The following is a 22,144-nucleotide window of genomic DNA, read 5'->3' as shown; positions in this document are numbered from 1 at the left end:
CCCTACGCTGATTTCAGAATGAATGAAAAAAGCGGACAGTTGGAAGCTCCGATTGGGGGCCAGAATGTAACATACCTAGAGAACGGAGCAACTAATGGTCCGCTCTCCGTCCAATGGTACTGTTGTCAGACCGTTGGTAATATATTAGAGTTCACGGTCAAATGTTCGTGCATACTGTGTTCGTCGTAGCGGGCTATTAAGTCTTCGCGGATGCAAAAGGACTTGAAGTAAAATATCATCATCCATTAATTCCGTACATCAAAGAACTAGCCTGGCTCTATATACAATGGAAGAAAAGTGGATATAGTCTCAAACTAGAGTGGGGCTCTTGACGATTTTTTTTTTCCCGGCTAGATCCAATGATAGCAATGTGTGGCCCCATACCAATCATAGCCCATCTGGTCTATGTAATAGTAATATCGCTCCGCACCACAATCCCCGTATCAGGTGGTTGTGAAGAATTTTTGGACGCAGTAACATGGGATTCGGCGGATGCCATAGTTGCTGTGAAGGAGCACTTCTGTGGAGGATTGAATAATTTCGCGTCCATCTCGGTCTCCTCTTCCCCGTGTGTGATCCTGCTGAAATATGTCCTTCCGATGTCCGACTTGACGAATCTGGATTTCGGGCGTTGGTGTCGGATGGATCCGACTAAGGAGTTCATACCATCATGGTAGAGACGTCGACTAAAGACGAAAATACTGGGCAGACACACGCTGACCACCGAGATGGCGATTTCCGATGATAGCCAAAAAGTCGGCTTCATGATTTCCCCTGTTATTGTTAGGAAATTGAAACAAGACAAAAAGATTCTGGTATTGACAAGGGTAGCGCACATGTAAAGTCTTTATCAAGGTTATCACTGACTTCAATTATCGTAACTAGACGTCCTATTGAGACCACAACTACCCTGATAAATAAGAGTTAGAACCGGATGTCATGAGGATATCATTAGAGCTTCTTACATATATCCGCACAGAAAGACTCCGATAATAAGTAGTTTGCGGACCATCTGCATCTGCAGCCGCCAGAGTAATGGCAGCGGCAGGACAAGAATGAAGATATTGATAATCAGACTTGAGATTCCACTTCCCAGGAAAAGTGTTCGCATCCCAATGCATCTTCCCGGGATAAGGGGCTTCCAGACCTTCTCAATGGGATCACATTGTATACCGACGACAATATGCAAACCGACCATCCAAGCAAGGTTCATTACATGGAGTATCCATAGAGCGTACTTGAAGTGGGACTGGACCTGGGTAAATACTCGCGAGTAGAAGAGAAGCGCGGACGCTCGAGCAACTGAAGTTCCAGTATCAAAAATAAAATATTCCGTCCAGAGAAGCTTCATGATCTGAGAGAAGTTCTCTACTGGCACCGCTTGTGCATGCTTCCCAAGCCCTAGTTTTGCCATTTCGAGGCCAATTCCGCACATGGTAATATTAAGCATCTGTTTTCGGTTATATGGGATCCGATAAAACACGGTGTATATCAGGTAAACCAACCGCGGCCAGGAGTGCAGTCCAGTCATCCCACCAGAATCGAATTGGTGTTGACGAAAACCCGGGTAATATCGCCCTTGACCAGAAACGTAGACTAACTGCCACAGTTGGAACGGTCAACATAGCAATCATCAGTGCCTTCAGAGTGGGGCCTTGGTCGTCATTGAGGTCGACAGATGAGGACATCATGCGTTAGCAACGGGAAGGTAGAAAGGGAGTCGACGAGATAAGCATGGGACGGCAGAAGAATTTGTTGTCGGGTGCTTCTAGATACTCATTAATATGCATGATGTTTGAAGAATGGGTTAAACCAGCTTTCTATGTAGCATTTCGGGGTCACTATCAGTAGTCTGCAAGTGCAGGGTATGTGGCCTGAGGGGGCCAAGATGGATTGACAGCCCGGTTAGTCCTGCCACAACAAATATAGTGTGCGGGTGTGTGGAATAGCATGACATGTAATTAACATACCCTCAGTCATCCATCCGGGTCTGAATCTGCACGGAATGTGTAACTCCTTTTAGTCCACGACTGATTGTGCTTTGTGACTGCCGAGATCTTACCCTATTTTTCCAACTGCATTTGGTATACTAGCTCCCTGAGCGTCAGCCACGTTAGCCTGTACCTGGTCACTCCTATAAACTGAGAAGACTGTATCCAACGCATCCTTCGGCCCTAGGTCTCACCTCAGCGGGCAGAGAGTCCACCTCTACAGGGTGCACTGATACGCTACGAGAATAATGACCATAAGATTCACCTGGGAGCCACACCATGGGCACTATTTAGTGGAAGTATTAATGTAAGAGCCCACAATAATAGGTATCCAAGTCCCAGCCATCCGTCCAACGGGCTTGGGTAGAAGACCTCAGCCTCTTATCAAAGTTTCTACGCTCAGGGCAGTTTTTCTCATGAAAGGAACAGAAATATTTAGTACCACGACTTTAATAAACAGGTAGTTAATTTGAGAAATTAACAGTGTATATCGCGTCAATTAGGCGCCATTAGGCTGTGGCCAGAGACACTTCTATTCAATTGAGCGAGAGATTGGACTATTACTTCGATGATATTCAGTCCTGAATTAGCCCTAGTTATTCGGCTCAAATTTTGAAATTCTGAAACGAAGAAGTTCCATGGATATGCCAGAAACAAGAGGATAAGTTAACAGGAGTAAGCCCAGAAAAGGCAGATATTCTATCAACTGCGTGCATGCCAATCGAACTAGCTATGTATTTGATCCCGAGTGGATATATTCAAGGGATTCCCTCAATTTATATATTAGATATACAGAGATCCAGTATACTTAGAGGGATTACATGCGTCTGTTTTTTTTCTGCCCAGCCGAGATGGGATATTGAGGATGTTTAGTCCGCTAATTGTTCTACTGCAGTTGTGTTTTTTTTATTGGAACCACATCTCTTCTTATATAATTCTTTTGTGAAAAGGACTATATTAAACATAATAAATGTAGTTCGCCGTGGTGGTCCATTTTTCTATATGCATTCACGCACTTTATATTCTTGCGCCATTACTAACGAGGTCATAGCAAGGGAAGCATGCTCTTATGTGGGCCTAGGGTACTAAGGTGGGCACACTTTCTCCTGGGCATAAGATATGTGCCAAGCTAGAAGACAGGTAGAGAATGACTCGTCTCTGATATATAAACTAAAACGGGCAGCCAGAGCAGTACCCTCGATCAGGATCGCTGTTTAGGAAAATTTATTAGACAATTACTGTTAAGTCCTCAGGTCCGGTAAACTGTGAGGTTGTTTCATGGAACCGGTTCAGTATCCCTTCTGGGGGTTGTGTGGCATGGTGGATTGCAAACCCTGAATTTGGGCAATTGTTGCATAGTAATCAGCAGGCTGGTCATCGATTAATCGATAAGTACTAAGTGTTAAATAATATGGCCGTTGGTGGACCAGAATCATGTGACTAGATCGGGGTAAAACCCCGCGGAGCACACAACAAAATAGTCATCAAGAATAACCAAGAATAATCAAGAAGAGCCCAGCCAGCTCTATTCATTCTAATAAAACCATTTTACCAATCGTACTCTATTTCCTCTCCGGGACTAGCCGTATATCTGACACTAAGTACTAAAGCTAAAGTTAGACTGTCGAAAAATCGCTGAGTCAGCGGAAGAGGGATTTTCGGTCTGGACCACCTTGGCTAGCGGGTAGTTACGGAGCGGCTCGTCGCTCCATGTATCTTTACTGTAAGATCCGACCTCCAATGCGTTTCTGTATGGACTATTCATATTCAAGCTTGATCCAACGTACGCGCAACATAAAAATCAGACACCAGCAATTATTCAAGTTAAACGATTACCTTTCCCTCCCAGACTCAGCTGTCGGCACTGTCAGTCAGCCATGGAACGAGAACAAGACACCGGAATCTCCATTCTTGTTGTCGGCGGTGGCATTGCGGGTTTAACCTTTGCTATTGAGGCTCATCGAAAGGGCCACAATGTCCGGGTTATCGAACAGCGACTCCGCGGGGAGAGACAGAGTAGACGCGAAGAGCTCTTCGACTCCCTCACCTCTTAATATGCACAAATCACCAGAGAATAAATAACCGCAACCATGCTGTATAAACTAGCTACTGAGTGGCACATAAACGCTTGATGCAGGAGAAATAATTGTGATCACGACTCCTGCCCTCTATACCCCAAAGAAATGGCCAGGCTTCATGGAACGGGCGAGGCAAGAGGCAGTTGCTCCGGTGCTTACTTGAAAAGTTCGACGGGACGCTGATCGGATCTTTCCCCATTGTGACCCGAACGACCCATCTCTGGCCATCTACCGATCAAAGCTGCATAACGTGCTCTACGAGCACGCCTCTCAGCTTGGCATCCCAGTCGAGTTCTCCGCGACTGCTTCAGAGTTCTTCGAAGCAGACGACCATGCTGGTGTGGTCCTGTCTGACGGCCGCAGTCTCACGGCGGATGTAGTGGTGGCTGCCGACGGGGTTGGCTCCAAATAATGGGCATTGGTCGTGGGCAACAAAGAACCCCCCATCAGCTCGGGATTCGTCCTATATAGAGTAACCTTCCCGGTGACACGGGCCCTCGAAAACCCAGTCATCGCGGCGGAGCTTGAAAGATTTAAGGACCGTGCATTCCTACACGCCGGTCCGGGGGCACACATGGTTAGTTGCAAATCTGCGAAAGATATTTGTTGGCTGCTTACTCGCAGGGTATATTTCCCCACGTGTCAAAGCCTGTGTTGTGAGGTTGCATAAAAGGTGTTATTCGCCTATTCGCGGCCTAGGTGGCGTTCGCACCTTAGCCCTGCCCGACCATGGACAAGGGCGAGGACGCACCTACAGCTTCAAAGTTTCCAAAGCAGCAACGGGAAGATGTCTTCTCACCAAAAGAGCAAATTCGACGGTTTCGAGAGGACGGATCTGGTCTATATCACAGTTGCTGACCATAAAGTGGCCGAGGAGCGACGCGGAGGTGCCCACATCAATGTTCCCGTCCTAGTCTATCATGGAGGAGGCTTCGTCGGAGATCGCCTGTACGAGCCATGGTGGTCGGATTGGCTACTCGAGCTCGCCTTAGCGCAGAGCGCCATGATCGTGGCGCCTGACTATCGTCTCCTCCCAGAGGCCACCGGCGCCGACATCATGGACGACATGGACGCATTCTGGACATGGTTTCTCAGGAGTCTGCCCAGCGTGGCCGAGTCCCAGTCATGGAATGTGCGGCCCAACGCCGACCGCGCTATTTGTGCTAGACACAGCGCCAAGCGCCGGAGGAACGATTGCGTCGCATTCCGCTCTTGAACGCCCTGACGCGGCTGTTAAAGCTGTCGTGTCGCTCTATGGGCCGCTCTACGGCAATGTTCCAGGGCTCAAGATGTCGCGGCCAAGAAAGATTCTAGGATCGATGCCTCCTCCGCCACGACAAGCAGAAGCCAATAATATTCGATCGTATATTCAGCGTACCAAGGTTGCGGTTCGAACGCATGGAGACGTACTGGAGATGTGGGGGTTGTTCGCATGTATTTTACAACAGGGTCGGCTGCCATGAATGATAAACCAGAGGCCCGATTCGCGTCTTGATACCATTGCTAGCATCGAGATGAAATGTTGCCTGCGAATTTGGGTGATTCATGGAGAAAACGACTCGGTGGTAAGCAAGAACATGTGACTGCTGTTAGCTGTCCACGAGGGTACTTGCTAAATATTATGATCCAATAGATTCCGACGGCTTGCTCTACAAAATTCGTCAAACGCATAGAAGAGATTGTACCCAACGTGCAGAAGATACTATCAGTGCTGCCTGGCGAGCACAACTTTGATGCTTCGTTAACCATGCAAGAACCTTGGATAGCAGACGGCTGTAGTTTCCTTCGTGAACGTTGGTAGACGTAGATGTTATCAGGCGAAGCCTGCGAAGCCTGCGAAGGGAACGAGGATGCGAAGCGTGGATGACTGTTATATGATAGAAATACGGACTTTTATCCAAACTCCGACATGTGCCTTAACATTAAATTAATATTAATATCACGCGCAATATACCATCATTACCTGCAGCCCCGTCATGCCCGCACAATTTATCGTTTCGCCGTTGCCGAACAATATCGCCAAAAATTGCGAAACCATCATCACATCTAGACCCTCATTGACCAAGGTAAAGCTGCGAGCAGATTCAGGGTAGGAAGACAAACAATACTAAAGCGCCTCAGTTTTCCTAACCCTTAGGGGCATAGACCACTGGCTGCATCCCTATAATGCTCATAATCATCCTCCGGATGTCCTTTCTACTGGTCGTGAACGTACCAAATATGACATCCTGCACCTGTACCAATACCCCTGATCCAGAAAATGGGCTCAAACCCTACTGGCAGCCACGGGTTGGCGCTACGTGGCAGATTGTGCTCTCAGCCCCTATTCAAGACTCATCGCTAGAAGTCGACGTCTACGATAGAGATTTGTGGATAAACGAGGAAGCAATCATAGACTACTACCTGCATCACAAAGGGTCTAAAGTGACATGTAACTTCTCTGCAGGTAGCTATGAAAGCTGGCGACCTGATAGAGGGAGATATGAAGACTCAAACCTAGGCCAAGACTTGGATGGTTGGCCAGACGAAAGATGGGTCGATATTCGCTCCAAAAACACCCGCAATATTATGATATCCCGTCTGGACAAAGCACAGCGCATGGGTTGTGATGGTGTTGATCCTGACAACGTTGACGGATTCGAGAATGAGAGCGGACTGGACCTCACACAGCAGGACTCCATTGAGTTCGTTAACTGGCTTGCGGACGAGAGTCACTCCCGTAGCATGTCAATCGGTCTTAAGAATACAATGCCAATTCTTTCTGCCGTGATGGGTAGCATCCAGTGGGCTCTTAACGAACAATGCATCGAATACAAGGAATGCATGGATTACACCGAGCTTACGCGCAGTGGGGAGCCTATCTTCCACATTGAATACGCAACAAACCAAATTACCGACAAGGAAGTCTGTAGTTTCAAGCAATCGGAGAACTTCTCAACCATTGTTAAAAATGCTCATCTGGATGAGTGGGTGAAATCTGCTAATTCAATGACCCTATGGTTGAGTTAGATCGTAACACAAGTATATACAGAACTTGAAATGAAACAGACAAGAACCAAGTTCGCCTGCGATGTCATTGTTCGATATCATCAAAAAGCACAGCTACCTCAATCCCCACGCCTCACATCCTGTTCCAGACACCGCTCAATTACCTAGCTGCCGTCATGGCTCATCATCTTGCTGCGCGAGCTGGTTCGCCATACGATCCAAGCGGAGGAATTCAGTGCTGCCCAAATTGCCGATGCTGCTGAATAACCTGGAGTTGTGGATTTTGTTTTCTTTTGGAATTCTTTTTGTACCAGTCGAATTGATTTCACTTGACCGAAGCCATGTTCGAAAGGATGTCTCCGTCGCAGTCACCAACAACCTTCGAACTCTTCGCTGGGAGTAGTACATAGTATTTTGGTTGGGGCGTCGTAGATCGGTTCACGACGCAGACCGCTGATCTTACCCAGATTGCTTGTGCGATAGCTAATGTTCGACCCCGCTGGCGGCGATGATTCTCTTCCTAGCCCAAAGACCAAGGGCTCACTGGTTCCGAATCTCCATCTGTGTTTACTGATCACCACCTGTGAGGTTGAGAGACTTATCTCAATACTCTACCCTGCTTCCGCGCTGTATCATACATAATTGGATCGCTGCTACTTCTTCGCGGAGTAGCATGCTTTTGTGCCATGAGGCGTGTTTTCTGCCAGAGAACGATCCTCGCTGCCTAATTTTGCTGCCCGTTATTCGGTTCGTTATAGGGCCTTACGTTGGCTTCGCATGTGTGAAGTGGCAATATCCTACTGGTGGGTTCATACGAAGTCCCCTCAGTAGTGACATACAAATCAGCTATTTAGCACATGCAAACCCCAAGCCTGCTCCAAGGTTTCCAGCATATGCGATACAGATCACTAGGTCAGAGACATTCATAACTGGAAAATTTCAAAGTGTACGATCGCCGTTCATTGAGAAATCAGTTACTAACAGACAACCGAAGACTCATTCGATCTCCGCAATTTCACTTTCTTATTGGAGATGATCAACGGAAGCTGACAATCCACACCGCTCTTGTTCATAACTTATCAGTGCCTTTAGATGCTCTAATGAACAACGATTGCATGAAAGAGTCGGTGTCCAGAACCGCTACTATAGATGACGTGGAAGAGGAAACTTTTATTGCTTTTTGTGAATTTGGTTACAAAGGCAATTATACTACGCCTTGCCGCAATTACACAGACAATGAGAACCATTTTGGTCCAGAGAGTAAGCACTCGTTGATGCATCACAGGGAAAATTACTTATATTCATAGATCGAGTGAAATCGAAAGATAGAAATCCACAACAAGCATCAGAACCCGGGCCAGAACCAGGCCCGGGACCGGAGCCAGAGGAACCAGAAGCTGTATACTCCCTGGAGGAAGGCCCTGGAAAGATAGAGCCCAAAGATAAGAATCGTGTTCACGGTGCATATGCAGGGCTTCTTCGCCTATGTATCCTAGAGGCACCCGAAAGAACACTAAAGCTCAACAAAATATATACCTGGTTCGAGCAACACACTACAAATGCAAGGCTGGGTCATTCAAACATAATATCTGCCAGACTCTCTGCTTAAATCCTGTACGTTCCCCAAGGTCTATACACTTGTTCAGTCTCCACCGACATGTTTTTTATAGAATAATAGTTAACAAGCCTTCTAGGCATTCAAACAGGCTCCAGAAAAATCGTCAACAGGAAAAAAGGTGGCATGCTGGCGCTTGACCAACGAAGCAGCAAAGAATGGTGTGAAGCCAACACCTAAGTATGCTCCTAGAGTCAATCGAAGACGGCTGTATGACAAGCGACAAGAAGAGCAGGATAAGGAAGATGATGAGTTAGAAACTGTCTCGATGGAAACATAGGCGGCCGAGTTCGGCAACTGATGTTGTAATATAGAGGAAGACTGTTGTTATTACTGGGAAATGGGACCTCTGCAACGCTTCTGCAAAGTCCGAACGGAAAATGTGGGAGGCCGTATAGGCCACCGATTATGTAGATAGTCCACACTCCATAAAGTGCTCTATTTTGAATGTATACATCTTCCAGTGACGCCAGAAAAATTTATACCCGCAAGCTACCAAGTGAGAGGAGACGGCCGCCTCCGAATTGCTGCAAAATTGGCCTGCCGCATGAAACTCGGGTTAATTCTCGGCTATGAACAAAGATATGTATACACTGGACATATGCTCGGAAACATACCGGAATTAGTGAAAGTAGTCATTTTCAAGATAATCAAGGTGTTGGCCGGAAGCAGTCACTCCTGGCAGCTGTTTTAAAGTAAAGTATATCCAAGGTAGATGCGGAGCATAGTTAATAATATACTAACTATATACTTAGATTGCGAAGGTTTACATTTAAGGCCTTTACTTAGAATAAAATACAGATTAAAAAAGGAATTTTACCTTTATAAAAAATCCAAACGAACGTTTAAAGGCGCACTAAGATTATTTAAAAGCAAAGTATGTTAAACTAAAGGGCTGGAGCCTATTTAATTTCTCTAGCTAATTACTATATTATCCCTATTGCCCCTATAGTTTAATATAAACAGTGTATATGCTGTTTACATACCAGGCTAATACTATATATAGATTAACAGCAAAAAAAAGGCAGCGAACCGCCGGCAGAAGAAACTATACTTGCTATAAAATCTATAGAATCCATATAATACACCTTTTTAAAATACAGACAGAGTGGCCATGCAGGACACTAATTCCCTATTAGTATCTAGCCTTAACACATGCTTGTCTTATACTGGGTATATACCTGCAAGTCAACAAACACACCCACTTAGCACTGTATAGAGTGTTGGTGAAGACCCCTGTTAAATCACCCGCTGTGTATATGCTAAACATAGACCCTTTAAATGTCAAGGGCTAAACCTCTATAACCTAATAACTAGGGTGGATACAAAAGGAATCGTCGAAGAGGAAAGAGAAGAGGAAACAGCGATGAGACGATTGCGAAGTAAGGGGGGGGAAGTCACATGATAGAGTGTACTAATCAATATACTAATCATGTGGCAGGCGAGGAGAAAGGAAACACGAGGGCTGAGGGCCCGAGTAGGCTGAGGGGCTCTAGCCCCTTACACTACTAAAAGAGTATTTAAAGGAGCTTGAGGGACTTAAGCAACGAAGAGATATGGTTAAGCAAATTAAGGAGCTTAAGAAAGAGGTAGAGGGGAAAAAAAAAAAAAAAAAAAACCCCTGCAAGTACAGAGCATACACCTAGTAAATATATAGTATGTTAAAAAAGCTATTTTAATTTATTAAATAATAGCTAGACTATGTTACGGAAACACTATAATCCGCCCGACTTGGCGGTGCGGAGTATCTGACGATCGATTCAACCCCTGAATCCTTTAGATAGTTGAACACCTCGATGAGAATATAGGGAACCGCTTAGTACGAGTAGTGGTTGAGATACTACGATTCCTGGTGTTTCCACTGAATGACATCTACTTCCTAATTGGGCTAGTTGGCCTGTAGTTGATAGAATAGCTCCCTACGCCCCATTTCCCCTGAGTCCACAACATTGGTTATGAGCCCGGGTTTGCAGCGTCTGCTTAACAACCAGGCCTTTGCACCCCGGGGAGCTTATATAGGCTTACAAACCCTATCTAAGCACGCAGGTGAAGCTATTCATCAACGTGTGTATCCTCAACGTCCAGGACAGTGGCTAGGACCGATCAACCTACCTACCAGTCGGAGTTGGGTAATATTACCACGCCTTCTTAGTGCCGAACGGAACGATCGAAGACAGGACAATCAGAGATCGATAGATGTCAGAGAGGGCTCGGGATCCCCGGACAGGACGATTTATATCAAGCCGGGAGAACACTGAGGGACCAAATACCGAACCGAGCGCCGCATCGAGTGAGGATCCCGTGGCGATCTCACTACCAGGTGAATTCTTAGAAGAAGAGGAACCTGAAGAGTCTGAGCAAGAGTCTAGAATAGAAGTCAGCGAGGCAGCTGAGCGAGGGAATTCTAGTGAGCAGGAACAGACTGAGCAAGGATCTTGGATTGAAGCCAGCAGGGAAACTGAGCGAGGGAATCCTGGTGGATCCGAAGAATATAGGATTGAAGTCAGCGAGGCAACTGAGCTAGGAGAGCCAGACGTGCCAGACGTGCCAGGCAGGGAAACGCCTGAAGGGGATAGAGACCCTAGTGAACAACTGCAAGCGGAACTAGCAGTTGAAATGGCCGGACCAAGTGGAAATGGCCAGGGAGGCCAAGAAGGTCAGCGGAGAGTGATTCCAAAGCTTGAAACCACCAAGGAGGTGAAACTAGTGACGTGTGGAATTGAAAAACTCAATCGGAGTAATTATCGAAGCTGGAAGTCAGAGATGATAAACTTCCTAAAGATGCAGAATTGCTGGAAGATAGTGGATCTAACCAATGAGTGGAGAGATGATCCTGAAGCTATCAAGGAACTGCTAGAGGATACCGATTGGAGTATTGCAAATGCAAAAGCACGGCACTATATTGGAACAGCACTGGAAAAGGAAGATAAACTTGCAGTCCAAAACTTTGAAGATGTTGGAAAGGTATGGAGATACCTGGTTGAATTCTATGGTCGACGAAATGAAGTGGATAGGCTGGGAGCCTTGCGGAAGGTTCTAAGATGGAAAAAGGACCCCTCCATAAACTTGGAGAAATCACTTCAACAGTTGGAAGCATGGAATGCAGACCTGAAGGATATCAGCAATAATTCAATGGGATTTGATGAGTTGGTCTTATTGAATATCTTCTTAGATGGTTTACCTCAGGAGTATGAGTCCATGGTGGATTCTATTATTGCCAGTGGAAAAATAGATCGAGGAATGATGCTATCAAGACTCCAACAAAGGGAAAGCCGGGAAAAGACTGCAGATACCAGTGAGGCAGCTGAGGAATTCGCCAACCGGATTAAGCAAATGGAATGCTTTAATTGCGGAAAGAAGGGCCATTTTGCAAGAGATTGCAGAGCTCCGAAGAAGGACCGAGAGCAGAGCAATTCCCGGGAAAAGAAGGAATCCCGGAAGGGCCGCGGCAAGGCCAAAGACCGCGGGAGCCATCGAGGACGCCCAAAGCAAAAAGGAAAGGCAAGGACCGCGGATGAGGAATCGGATACCGACAGTGATTCAAGTGGGAATAAAAGCAATTCCACAAAAGATAGTGCCTGCCGAATATATGGAAGCGTACACAGAGTGCAATTAAACAAACGGATTAGCAACCAGTTTAAATATGTGCTTGAAGAAGCGTACCGAGCAAAGGGGAGCAAGACCCTATTATGACAGTGGAGCAACAAGAACCTGCAGCGGAAAAATTATCTATTTAGTCATTGGATCAGAGATATACAGGCAGCTTAGGAACAGCTGGGAAATCTATAAAGATTGCTGGCAGAGGCACAATGAAGATACCACTAAGTAGTGGAAAAGTGGCAAGGATTTCGAACGCATTGTACGTGCCTGGGATGAAGGAAACCCTGCTTTCAACCAAGCTTTATATGCAGACCGCATTTGGAACGAGCATACCGAGAAGGGATACCGATTCTTCCGCAAGCGAGGCACAGAGAATGTTCTTGCAACTGGATACAATATTGGCCGAACAAGCTACCTAGGATGGGTAGAAAGCAAGAATGTATTAGCCACAGATGCAGAAGAACTCGGAGAGGGAGAATCTGCAAGATTGGTAAAGCAGGTAGATTGGGAACTAATCCACCAACGACTTGGCCACCCAGGAAAGACAAGATTCAAAAACATGGTGAAGAAAATGGGCCTTACTGTTAAAAAGGAAGCTGTAGAACGCTTAAGAACATGTGAGACATGTATACAGGCAAAGAGTACAAAGAAGCAGAACCATGGAGAGGTTCCGAGAGCTTCTAGACCGCTGAAACGAGTTTATATGGACTTTTGGGGGCCATATAGTAAAACCAAATGCAACGAGGGATGGAGATACTACCTTTCACTCACTAATGACCACACACGGTATTCATGGGTATATTTGACCAAGGATCGAAAGGCAGAGACTGTCCAGGAGACTCTAGATGCATGGTTAGCTCAGGCAGAGCGGGAGAAAGGAGTCAAGCTCCTAGTGATACGCACAGACAATGCAAAGGAATTTCATGCATTGAAGCCATGGGCAAGAAAGCTGGGGATTCAATTAGAGTTTATTGAGCCAGATACACCTCCACAAAATGGAGTTGCAGAGAGGTTGAATAGGCTGCTATTGGAGATGGTGCGGGCAATGCTGATTGGAGCAGATATTCCAAAGGAATACTGGCCATATGCAATTCAGATGGCAAATCACCTACGGAATAGGACCACAATGGTTGGAGACACCAAAAAGAGCCCATTTGAACTTTGGAATGGCCACCCACCAGATATCTCAAAATTTCGAACCCCATTCTGCAGAGTTTGGTTTCACCGGAAGCCAAAGGATGGTGATAAGCTTGAACCAAGAGCAATAGAGGGAGTCTTTATTGGCTATGAATCAAGCAGGAGTCATTACCTGGTGATGACTAGAAAGGATCGGACAATCCATCGAGTGACGAACCCCATTTTCCTGGAAGACAAGAGAGGCTTTATCAGCAGAGAACCAGGAAGCAGAGATATTAGGGAAGAGTCAATGTACCAGAAGGTAGTTGGAGAAGGGCAACTGCTACTCCAACCTAGCTCAGGAGACACGCAGCAGATACCTTATATATCTGCAGGACATGCAGACAAGAATCAAGAAGAGAAGGAATCTGCAGAAGATAGTCAACAGGTCGATGAGGTTGAAGAGGTTGAAGAGGTTGAAGAGGTTGAAGAGGTTGAAGAGGTTGAAGAGGTTGAAGAGGTTGAAGAGGTTGAAGAGGTGGAAGAGGTTGAAGATCAACAAGCAGACAAAGAAGACCACAACGTGTCACCTGACCAACCGAATCAGGAAGGTCACATGCAGAGAGATATTCAGCAATCCCATCAACCGTCGCAACCAACCCCGAAAACACCTCTGATTTGCGCAGACCAAGCAGAATTCGAAAGCCTACGCAAGCAGCAATCGAATCCAACCAGACAGAGACAATATATGGGCGGAAACCACGAGCCCAGAAGCGCAGAGAAGAGAGGGAGGCAGCAAAAGAACCTTCTCCGCGCATATCCACTGCAGAACTGCAGCGAATCCATGAAGTTGCAAACCTAGCTGTAGCGCTAGAGCTTCATCTTGGTGACAACAATGAGTTTGCTTTCAGAACCAAAGCCAAGGCTAATAGCAAGTTCGACGGACAGATTCCAATCCCGAAGACCTACCAGGAAGCAATATCTGATCCTGTCCATGGACCCCAATGGAAAGAAGCAATCCGGACTGAATTGAGCAACCTAATCCGCTTCGGAACATGGAGATATGTCAAGAAATCAGTTAACCAAAAGGTTATCTCCACCAAATGGGTATTTGATGTCAAATACTCTGCGGACGGACGTGTGGATCGATTCAAGGCACGCCTTGTTGCTCGAGGCTTCTCCCAACAAGAAGGATTAGACTTTGAAGAGATATTTGCACCAGTGGTGCGATTGGAGAGCTTGCGGATCTTATTTGCACTAGCTGCAACATATAATCTAAAAGCTCACTTGCTGGACGCCACAAACGCCTTTGTTGGATCAAAAGTGGACAAGGAACTCTACATGGAGATCCCAGAAGGAATTGATCCAAAATCCCACAATCCAAATGATGTTTGCGAGCTTTTACAATCTTTGTACGGGCTGAAGCAATCCGCATACCTTTGGAACCAAAAGGTTAAAGAATTCGTCACATCTATTGGATTCAAGCAAAGCACAGCAGACCCAGGAGTCTTTATTAATGACCGCGGGGTTATTATAGCCTTATATGTGGATGATATCTTAGTCTTTAGCAAAGATCCAAATAATCTAGATGCTACTAAGAAGAAATTGAAGGAGTTTCATCCCATGAAAGATTCTGGTCTGGTACAAAAGATATTAGGGATTCGGATAACCTGGGGAAAGGACTTTATCCAGCTTGACCAGGAGTTCTATGCATATTCTATTTTGGAGGAATTTGGAATGCTAGATTCAAGAGCTCAAGATCTTCCATTAAGTCCCAGTATTGATCTGAATGATGAAAATTCCCGCAAACTAACCTGGGATCTGCATGAAAAATATAGGAAAATCATTGGACGCTTGACATACTTGGCTGGTGGAACCAGAGCCGACATTCAATTCCATGTCAACCGATTAAGCCAACATCTTGCAGAACCCAGGGATATTCATCTTCGAGCATCGAAACACATTCTCCGATATGTGAAGAAGACAATAAGCTATAGCATTAAGTATAGCTTAAAGGGGAGTGAAGGAACAATAGGATTAATTGGATACTCTGATTCATCATATGGAAATGCAACAAAATGTCGCTCAACCAGTGCGTACATATTTTGCATGGCCGGAGGACCGATTAGCTGGTGCAGTAGAAAGCAGCCAATAACTGCCACCTCTACTACTGAAGCTGAATATATTGCTGCTGCAGAAGCTGCTAAGCATGCAATCTGGATTAGACACTTTCTTATAGCTATTTCGCAAGCCATGCGGAGCAGTTAGATTAGGTGTTGATAACCAGGGAGCATTGGCACTTGCAAACAACCCGGTTAATCACCTGCGGAGCAAGCATATTCGCATCCGATACCATGCAATCAGGGATTTCATTGAACATGGTGACATTAGGCAATTTATATTCCTACATCTGAAATGCTTGCGGATGGACTCACAAAGGCTGTACGGGTCGAAGGATTGAAGCAAATGGTCAAGAAGTTGCAACTAATGGGTTGGAGAACTAAGATCCTATGGATGCAACATCTAGGACCTTCAGATTGATTATTAGAGGCGTTCAACACCCCCCCGCAATTGTTTTGTTTTATTTTCCTGTTTTGGAAGTCTGTATGGCTTCATTTCATTCATTTATGGAAAGGCTACGGGGTATTGAACGAAGGGGAGTGTTACGGAAACACTATAATCCGCCCGACTTGGCGGTGCGGAGTATCTGACGATCGATTCAACCCCTGAATCCTTTAGATAGTTGAACACCTCGATGAGAATATAGGGAACCGCTTAGTAGGCTCAGTTGGTTGAGATACTACGATTCCTGGTGTTTCCACTGAATGACATCTACTTCCTAATTGGGCTAGTTGGCCTGTAGTTGATAGAATAGCTCCCTACGCCCCATTTCCCCCTGAGTCCACAACAGACTAGTATTTGCTCTACTTATTCCTAGATTTTATAATTTATCTTTAAAAGCCAACCGTGTATATACCCTATATAGTCTCTGGTATTATCTCGGCAGTATTCTTCTTACTGCGTACCGGCTGCTTCTGGCTACTAGTAGCTACAAGTTCTTAGTAAATACTTAGTATAAGGGAAATATACTATACTTACCTTTATAACTTTTTTTTAGTAAAGCACGCTTGCGCTTGGGGGCAGATAATAGGGTAAATAGTTTAAAGGTAGTAGGGAGATTTGCGCTGTATATACTTTGTATATTATAAAAAGCTTAGATTCCAGGGGCATATGCCTTGTAACTAGAAACCTTCCTTAGTGTAGTGGAGGAATTCGGGGGGATTAGCACGTGACATTTGTATGGATAACGATTATCTTAAGTCCTCGTTCGAAGAGGTAATAGACAATCAACAACCTCCTCACAGACCACGGGACGCAGTTGCGTAAAGGGCATGTTGTCTTTTCTCCTGCCAGGAACTTGTGGGCTCGGGGCCCACAACTTCTGAACTGTCTAAGATTGTCTCCTTGACCTACTCCTTCGGAGTTCTACCATTTCCCTCTCATTCACTAGTAGGAGAATGGTCCGTCCTTCTAGACTGACAAAAGCTGAGAATGATTTACTATCTGTCAACGGATACTGGAATGTTAATAAGAGAATTAGTAGCATATGTAAAGAAGATAGAAAATTCCTAAAATAATAGTTGTTGTGTTTTTATAGCTGGAGATAAGATGTTATAGAAACTTGTATGCAAAAAAGCACCTCAGATGGCCACTATCCAATAGCTATCGGTGTCGTTGTCTGTATTATATGCATATATTACTCCAACCAGACGGGTTCACCATTAATCGTCGTAAGCTCACTTGTAGATGAAGTAGAAGTAGAGTCCCAGACCCCTGCCGATGTGAATGGCATTTTGAAGTTAGGATCCTTCTCCCATCTTTTTTGTCCTGCAAAAATAACGTAGACCTCTATAAGTTTTCGTCGAGATGAATCCTTAGGGAATTTTGAAAGAAGGGCGACAGCCTCCTTATATTCCTTTACTGCCAAGTCAAACTCCTTTTGCCGTGGGAGAACACCCTTTTCTAGCAGAAGCTTCAGAATGTCCAGATGCTGAAAGTGTATAGCAAACTCTATGGAGCTATATGTAGGTGCACCAATAAAACAAAGCTTATCACGTCTCCATAACTCACAGAGTAGGTGAGGATTTGAGCCATTATTAATAAGGAACTCAGTCATCTCATATTGGCCTTCCATAATTGCAGTGAATAGTGCTGCATTTCCGTACAGATCCAGATCCAGTCCATAGTCGAGAAGAAGCTGGAGTAGATATTTGTCACCTTGTTGTGCTATATAACATAGACCATTATCACCATTCAGTCGCATACCATGCTTAAGAAAGAGCTCAACAAGTTGTGGCTGATCGGTGCATATAGCTTGCTCGATGGGACATGGATATTCTCCATAACCTGATCGCGCCCCTATCTTAAGAAGACGGGGAATAATGAAATTATAGCGCGAGGAAACAGCAACACCCAGGGCGGAGAGGGCCTCCTGACTATCTCCCGCGGGGTCTAAGGGTGCCTCGTGCTTAATCATCAGCTCCAGAAGCTCACTGTTGTGAGTGCGGATGGCCCAGTGAAGGACAGTACGCAGCTGAGCTGGTGAACATGCTTGGTCTGGCTGTTTTTTAGAAAGCAGGGCTCTGAGTGTTGTAATATGCCCACCCTGGGCAGCCATTAAGAGTGGATTAATCATAGAGAGATCCTCTGTATTTTCCTTGTCGTAATTTACTTCTGTTGGGTTCTCAAACGTGGCGATGTTTGCGCCAGCATCGAGCAGTTTGATCGCCAAATGGGTATATCCCTTCTGTGCAGCCCATAACAGAGCTGAGCTTTGATGATGCTGTATATTATATTGACAGAGGAAAAAATATAAAGAGTGGTATAGGTTCTTATTAGTTTGCACCAAAGCATAGATACTTCTCTGGTCGGTTATGTATCGTGCGATGAAAACAAGCAGTTCAATTGGCAATTGATCTAACTGACTCATGATAACAAAAATATCTAAACAAGACTGGTTTTAAAGACGACGATGGTGCTGAAGTCAGGAGGGAGTAGTTAACTGGAAATACGAGGGATGAGGGGAAGCTCACTGATTGTACTGAAAACTCTTCACTATTTCTAATTAGCTCAATCAACTGTCAAATAATATGGGCGTACGTCATCAGGATCATGTGACTAAAGAGGGGTGAACAAAAAGGCAGGTTACAGGTGAGAAAGATAATTATCAAGACAACCAACATAATTATTAATATAATCAAGAACTGCCTATTTAAGACCTTTTTATTAATCGTACTTTATTTCCTAAAACGGTCACCCCGTTTAGCTTTCAAAAGGAGTTAGTGACCTGCTATCAGCCGAAGCCCCACTTTCAGCTCAACTGAAACCTGCCGTTTAACTGGTTTAACTGTGTTATGAATATGGATATAATAGTGTTCCACTAGTTCAGGGTTCAGGGGCTCACGGTTATAAACGTTGTATGTAACTATGTATCTAGTGTGATAACTGAGTCGCTCGTTCAATTCCAACTTACTCGGTTTCTCTATTCTGATGCCTATTCCTCTGACCTACCGTAGGTTCACTACAATCTGACATTAGCTGTGTGAAGACCTATATAATAATGTGACCGTAATTACAACTACCACTTGATTTTAGTCTTAAAATATATATAAATATTAGTTTTCTCTACTCGGCGAGCTTCCCTGATTCTGTTACTTCACCTCCATAGCACCCGTTAAGCTAAGCTAGGATTTTACTGCAAGTGCATATGGCTCCCAGCGGTATGGACGAAACACCCCCTTGCCGAAAAAGCTCTTAAATACTCGCGACCCATTGTGTTCCAGATCTATCGCTCCTGATATTCAAAATGCATATATCCCAGCACTCCGGTTTCTTCGTCTGTTTCTCTGAAGTTAAATGTATCTATACCGCACTGGTACCGTGACCAGTCGCACCTAGAGTAATACATGGCTTTTGCCGGGATTATAGATTAGCATATAGATTATTTATGGGAATTCTAGCAGTGTACGAACCTAGAGCAAAATATGCGAGGGTATCTACTATATGTCAGTAGATGAACTAGTTTCTCGGGGGGGAGATTGTGGTACAAACGTACCGGCATTATTCAAAGTAAGGTGCGGTTTTACAGAAGCAAGCCCTGCAATTGGCCCTGTTCCATACGCAGCTAGGGTTACTTCTTTGCCATTGATTACGTATGGGAAAGTATGATCCTCTTGATAACATACGTTGTCAGCTCTCGATATCCAAAACCTGGTTGCAAGCAATAGACCTACTTGTCGCAGCAGTGCCAAGAATGTTCTCGCTGTGGGTAAGTTCATGAAGAAGTGTACCAGCAGCAGCGTCACCCTTCATGTCATCAAGCTTCTTTCCTTGTAAGACACCTGGATCATTAGCGTACTGTGTTAGCTTGTTCGCTGTGTTAGTTCTTTTAAATGTATTTGGACAATTGCAGATCTCGTCTTGCAGTGTGACCTGGTTTTTGATAGCCTATCCCTTAGCAAGCTCCGACTCATGGCATAATTTTCCAGTTGATCCAAGATACATATCAGTGCCCGGTACACCTTCTTTCCGCATATATCTATATATACCTGTATATTTTTTAATGTTAGCTATCGTTAATGATGCTCGAACTTAGGCTAAAAGGGACACACGTTTATTGTCGCGAGTTTCTTGATAAACGAAGAAATCATCATTGCAATGAATAAGAGTTTTCAAGGTCGAATCTGCTAAGGCGCTGTGGATTCTTTTATATATAGCTACCACGGATTTGTTGATTAGTCACTATCATTCCTCGCTCTCCTTGCTATCAATTCCTCCCACACAAGCCTGGCTCATGGGTAAATAAAAACAAATACTAACACAGTAAAGTTTGCATGTTTTTCGACGTCTGCGCCCATGAGGTCCGCCCTGCACCTGAAACCCGTCGGTTAAGTTGAATCTTCCCTATATAGCTCTGCCAGGTGTTCAGAATCCTGGTATTATCGGAATAGCTACTCCCCCAATCTTTAGGCTGCTCTCTGTCTCGAATAACCCGTCGTATTGCCCTGAGTTGTTGATTTGCCTGCGTCAACTACCACGACCATTAACCCTCATCGCTTGCAAGCTCCCCACAAGAGAATGTGGAGCGAGTATATATACTTACTACAGTCTTTACTTCATCGAGCTCCTCCGTAATATACTCTCTTTGGGCTTCGTCGCATGTTGAGGAAAATGTCAACCCTGGGTACCCTGAGGCCCTCTTGAAGAGATGCTTATGGACGATTTCGGAATTATTGACTGGGGGAGCATACTCTATAAGCTCAGGCGAAAGTTCAAAAGGAAAGGCAGATGCAGAAGGCAAAAAAAGTGTCCAGAGAAGCAATTGCATGCTCGCCGTCTATTTGACCATAGTTAGAAAGTTAATGTGCAGGTCCATGGCTAGAATGAAGGTATATAAATAAAGGGATAGTTGGGGAGCTTAAACGAAGCACAACACTGAAAGTATATATTGGACATAGCCGGATTGCAGCTACTTAAACAGCGTTAAAAGAATAACTGCTTTTTTGTAGATTTCTCTAGTAACAAGGTCCAAATACAATCTCCATATTTTGCTATTTTCCTGTAAGTGACTAAACCGTCTCGTGAAAGATGTATCTTTCATTTATTATACAATTCAATTCCTTGCTTAGCGTTGTTCCAGCCCACAACTAGTAGTCAGGCACCGGTTGATACGGGTACAACGTATGATTTCTTTTAGTATTAGGCCCAGATACCTCTAGCATTGAGAGAATTCTCCGAAAAGTGCGCAGAAACTAAACTTCTCGTTAACCTCCTGCCAATTTTGGCAGTAATCCCGAGAATGGAGAATGATGCTTACGGAGACTAAGTCCGATTTCGCATTCAATAGCCCTCTTTTTTCACCATTCTTTTATGCACTGTGCCAGGATCCTTGAAATACCTCATTTTAGACAGAATCCGGGTTCCCTAAAGGGGGACGCTGCATCCATTTTATTAACTAGTGCTGGGTACCGATAGGTGACGGCTTGAGGGCCGGTCTCTAAGGGCACTGATTAATGGTTTATACTTCTGTCAACTCGGAAATAAGTCCGACCAACAGCCGTTACATCCAATTCTCCCATTGTTGCTGTGGAGCACACAACGGTGATATCCTGAAGATCATGCAATGGTTCTAAATTAATCTATTGAGTATCATAGCCCCCGTGGCAGGCCAAACGCAGTAGGACGCGTATTATGTTCGAGCTGTAATTAAAGGCAACATGAGATGGGTGTATTTTTGACAAGCAAAGGACGGAGTGATAGCAACAAAGAATGTGTCAAATAATATGGGATCTCTAGACCTATTTAGGCCAAATCATGTGATTAGAATAGCGGCCAAACCTCTACCAGAGTGATCATCAGAACAGAGAATCATACCAAGAGAATCAATCAGCTCAATAATTGTCCATTTAAGACCTTGTTACCAATCGTACTCTATTTCCTAATTAGGACAACCCCGAATAATCGAACAGAATGCTAACTAATAGGGTCTTGTCAAAATAACACTTAGCCATAAAAGGTAACCCCGCTATAGTTATGTCGCTCTAAACTGGCTCACACCTTTTCTCTGTAGGGAACCACACAGGAACAGGCAAGTGCACTAGGACAGGGGATAGCCGCATAGGAAGACCGAGCAGTGACAGGCTGACCTTAGGGGAACGAAAGTGTGTTGAATATCAAAATCTTTGGTGCTACTAAGT

General features: G+C 44.9%; 6 protein-coding genes across 6 annotated transcripts; 3 read left to right on the top strand and 3 right to left on the bottom strand.

Annotated features, from left to right (window-relative positions):
• Nucleotides 1–403: 403 nt before the first annotated feature.
• ATNIH1004_003916 (uncharacterized protein) lies at nt 404–1,688 on the bottom strand (the record flags this gene model as incomplete). The annotated part of the gene is made up of 4 exons (XM_033568588.1): nt 404–774; nt 837–910; nt 978–1,450; nt 1,506–1,688. The coding sequence occupies 4 exons, from the start codon at nt 1,686–1,688 to the stop codon at nt 404–406; spliced, it is 1,101 nt and encodes a 366-aa protein (XP_033427394.1).
• Nucleotides 1,689–3,868: 2,180 nt separating this feature from the next.
• On the top strand, nt 3,869–4,481 carry ATNIH1004_003915 (FAD-dependent oxidoreductase; the record flags this gene model as incomplete). The annotated part of the gene is made up of 2 exons (XM_033568587.1): nt 3,869–4,007; nt 4,237–4,481. 2 exons carry the CDS (start codon nt 3,869–3,871, stop codon nt 4,479–4,481), a joined length of 384 nt encoding a protein of 127 aa, XP_033427393.1.
• Nucleotides 4,482–4,798: 317 nt separating this feature from the next.
• On the top strand, nt 4,799–5,532 carry ATNIH1004_003914 (alpha/beta hydrolase; the record flags this gene model as incomplete). Its single annotated transcript, XM_033568586.1, has 3 exons — nt 4,799–4,907; nt 4,936–5,166; nt 5,237–5,532. The coding sequence occupies 3 exons, from the start codon at nt 4,799–4,801 to the stop codon at nt 5,530–5,532; spliced, it is 636 nt and encodes a 211-aa protein (XP_033427392.1).
• A 513-nt stretch (nt 5,533–6,045) lies between these two features.
• Nucleotides 6,046–7,078, top strand: ATNIH1004_003913 (endo alpha-1,4 polygalactosaminidase; the record flags this gene model as incomplete). The annotated part of the gene is made up of 2 exons (XM_033568585.1): nt 6,046–6,135; nt 6,215–7,078. The coding sequence occupies 2 exons, from the start codon at nt 6,046–6,048 to the stop codon at nt 7,076–7,078; spliced, it is 954 nt and encodes a 317-aa protein (XP_033427391.1).
• Nucleotides 7,079–17,145: 10,067 nt separating this feature from the next.
• On the bottom strand, nt 17,146–18,066 carry ATNIH1004_003912 (uncharacterized protein; the record flags this gene model as incomplete). Its single annotated transcript, XM_033568584.1, has 1 exon — nt 17,146–18,066. The coding sequence occupies one exon, from the start codon at nt 18,064–18,066 to the stop codon at nt 17,146–17,148; it is 921 nt and encodes a 306-aa protein (XP_033427390.1).
• A 1,244-nt stretch (nt 18,067–19,310) lies between these two features.
• Nucleotides 19,311–19,760, bottom strand: ATNIH1004_003911 (uncharacterized protein; the record flags this gene model as incomplete). The annotated part of the gene is made up of 4 exons (XM_033568583.1): nt 19,311–19,342; nt 19,421–19,444; nt 19,504–19,620; nt 19,682–19,760. 4 exons carry the CDS (start codon nt 19,758–19,760, stop codon nt 19,311–19,313), a joined length of 252 nt encoding a protein of 83 aa, XP_033427389.1.
• Nucleotides 19,761–22,144: the final 2,384 nt, after the last annotated feature.

The sequence above is a fragment of the Aspergillus tanneri genome, assembly GCF_003426965.1.
Source record: "Aspergillus tanneri strain NIH1004 chromosome Unknown AapTan_3_pilon_pilon_pilon, whole genome shotgun sequence".
NCBI classification, from domain to species: Eukaryota; Fungi; Ascomycota; class Eurotiomycetes; order Eurotiales; family Aspergillaceae; genus Aspergillus; species Aspergillus tanneri.
Note: the sequence above shows the minus strand (reverse complement) of the source record. Positions and strands in the feature narration are given on the sequence as shown.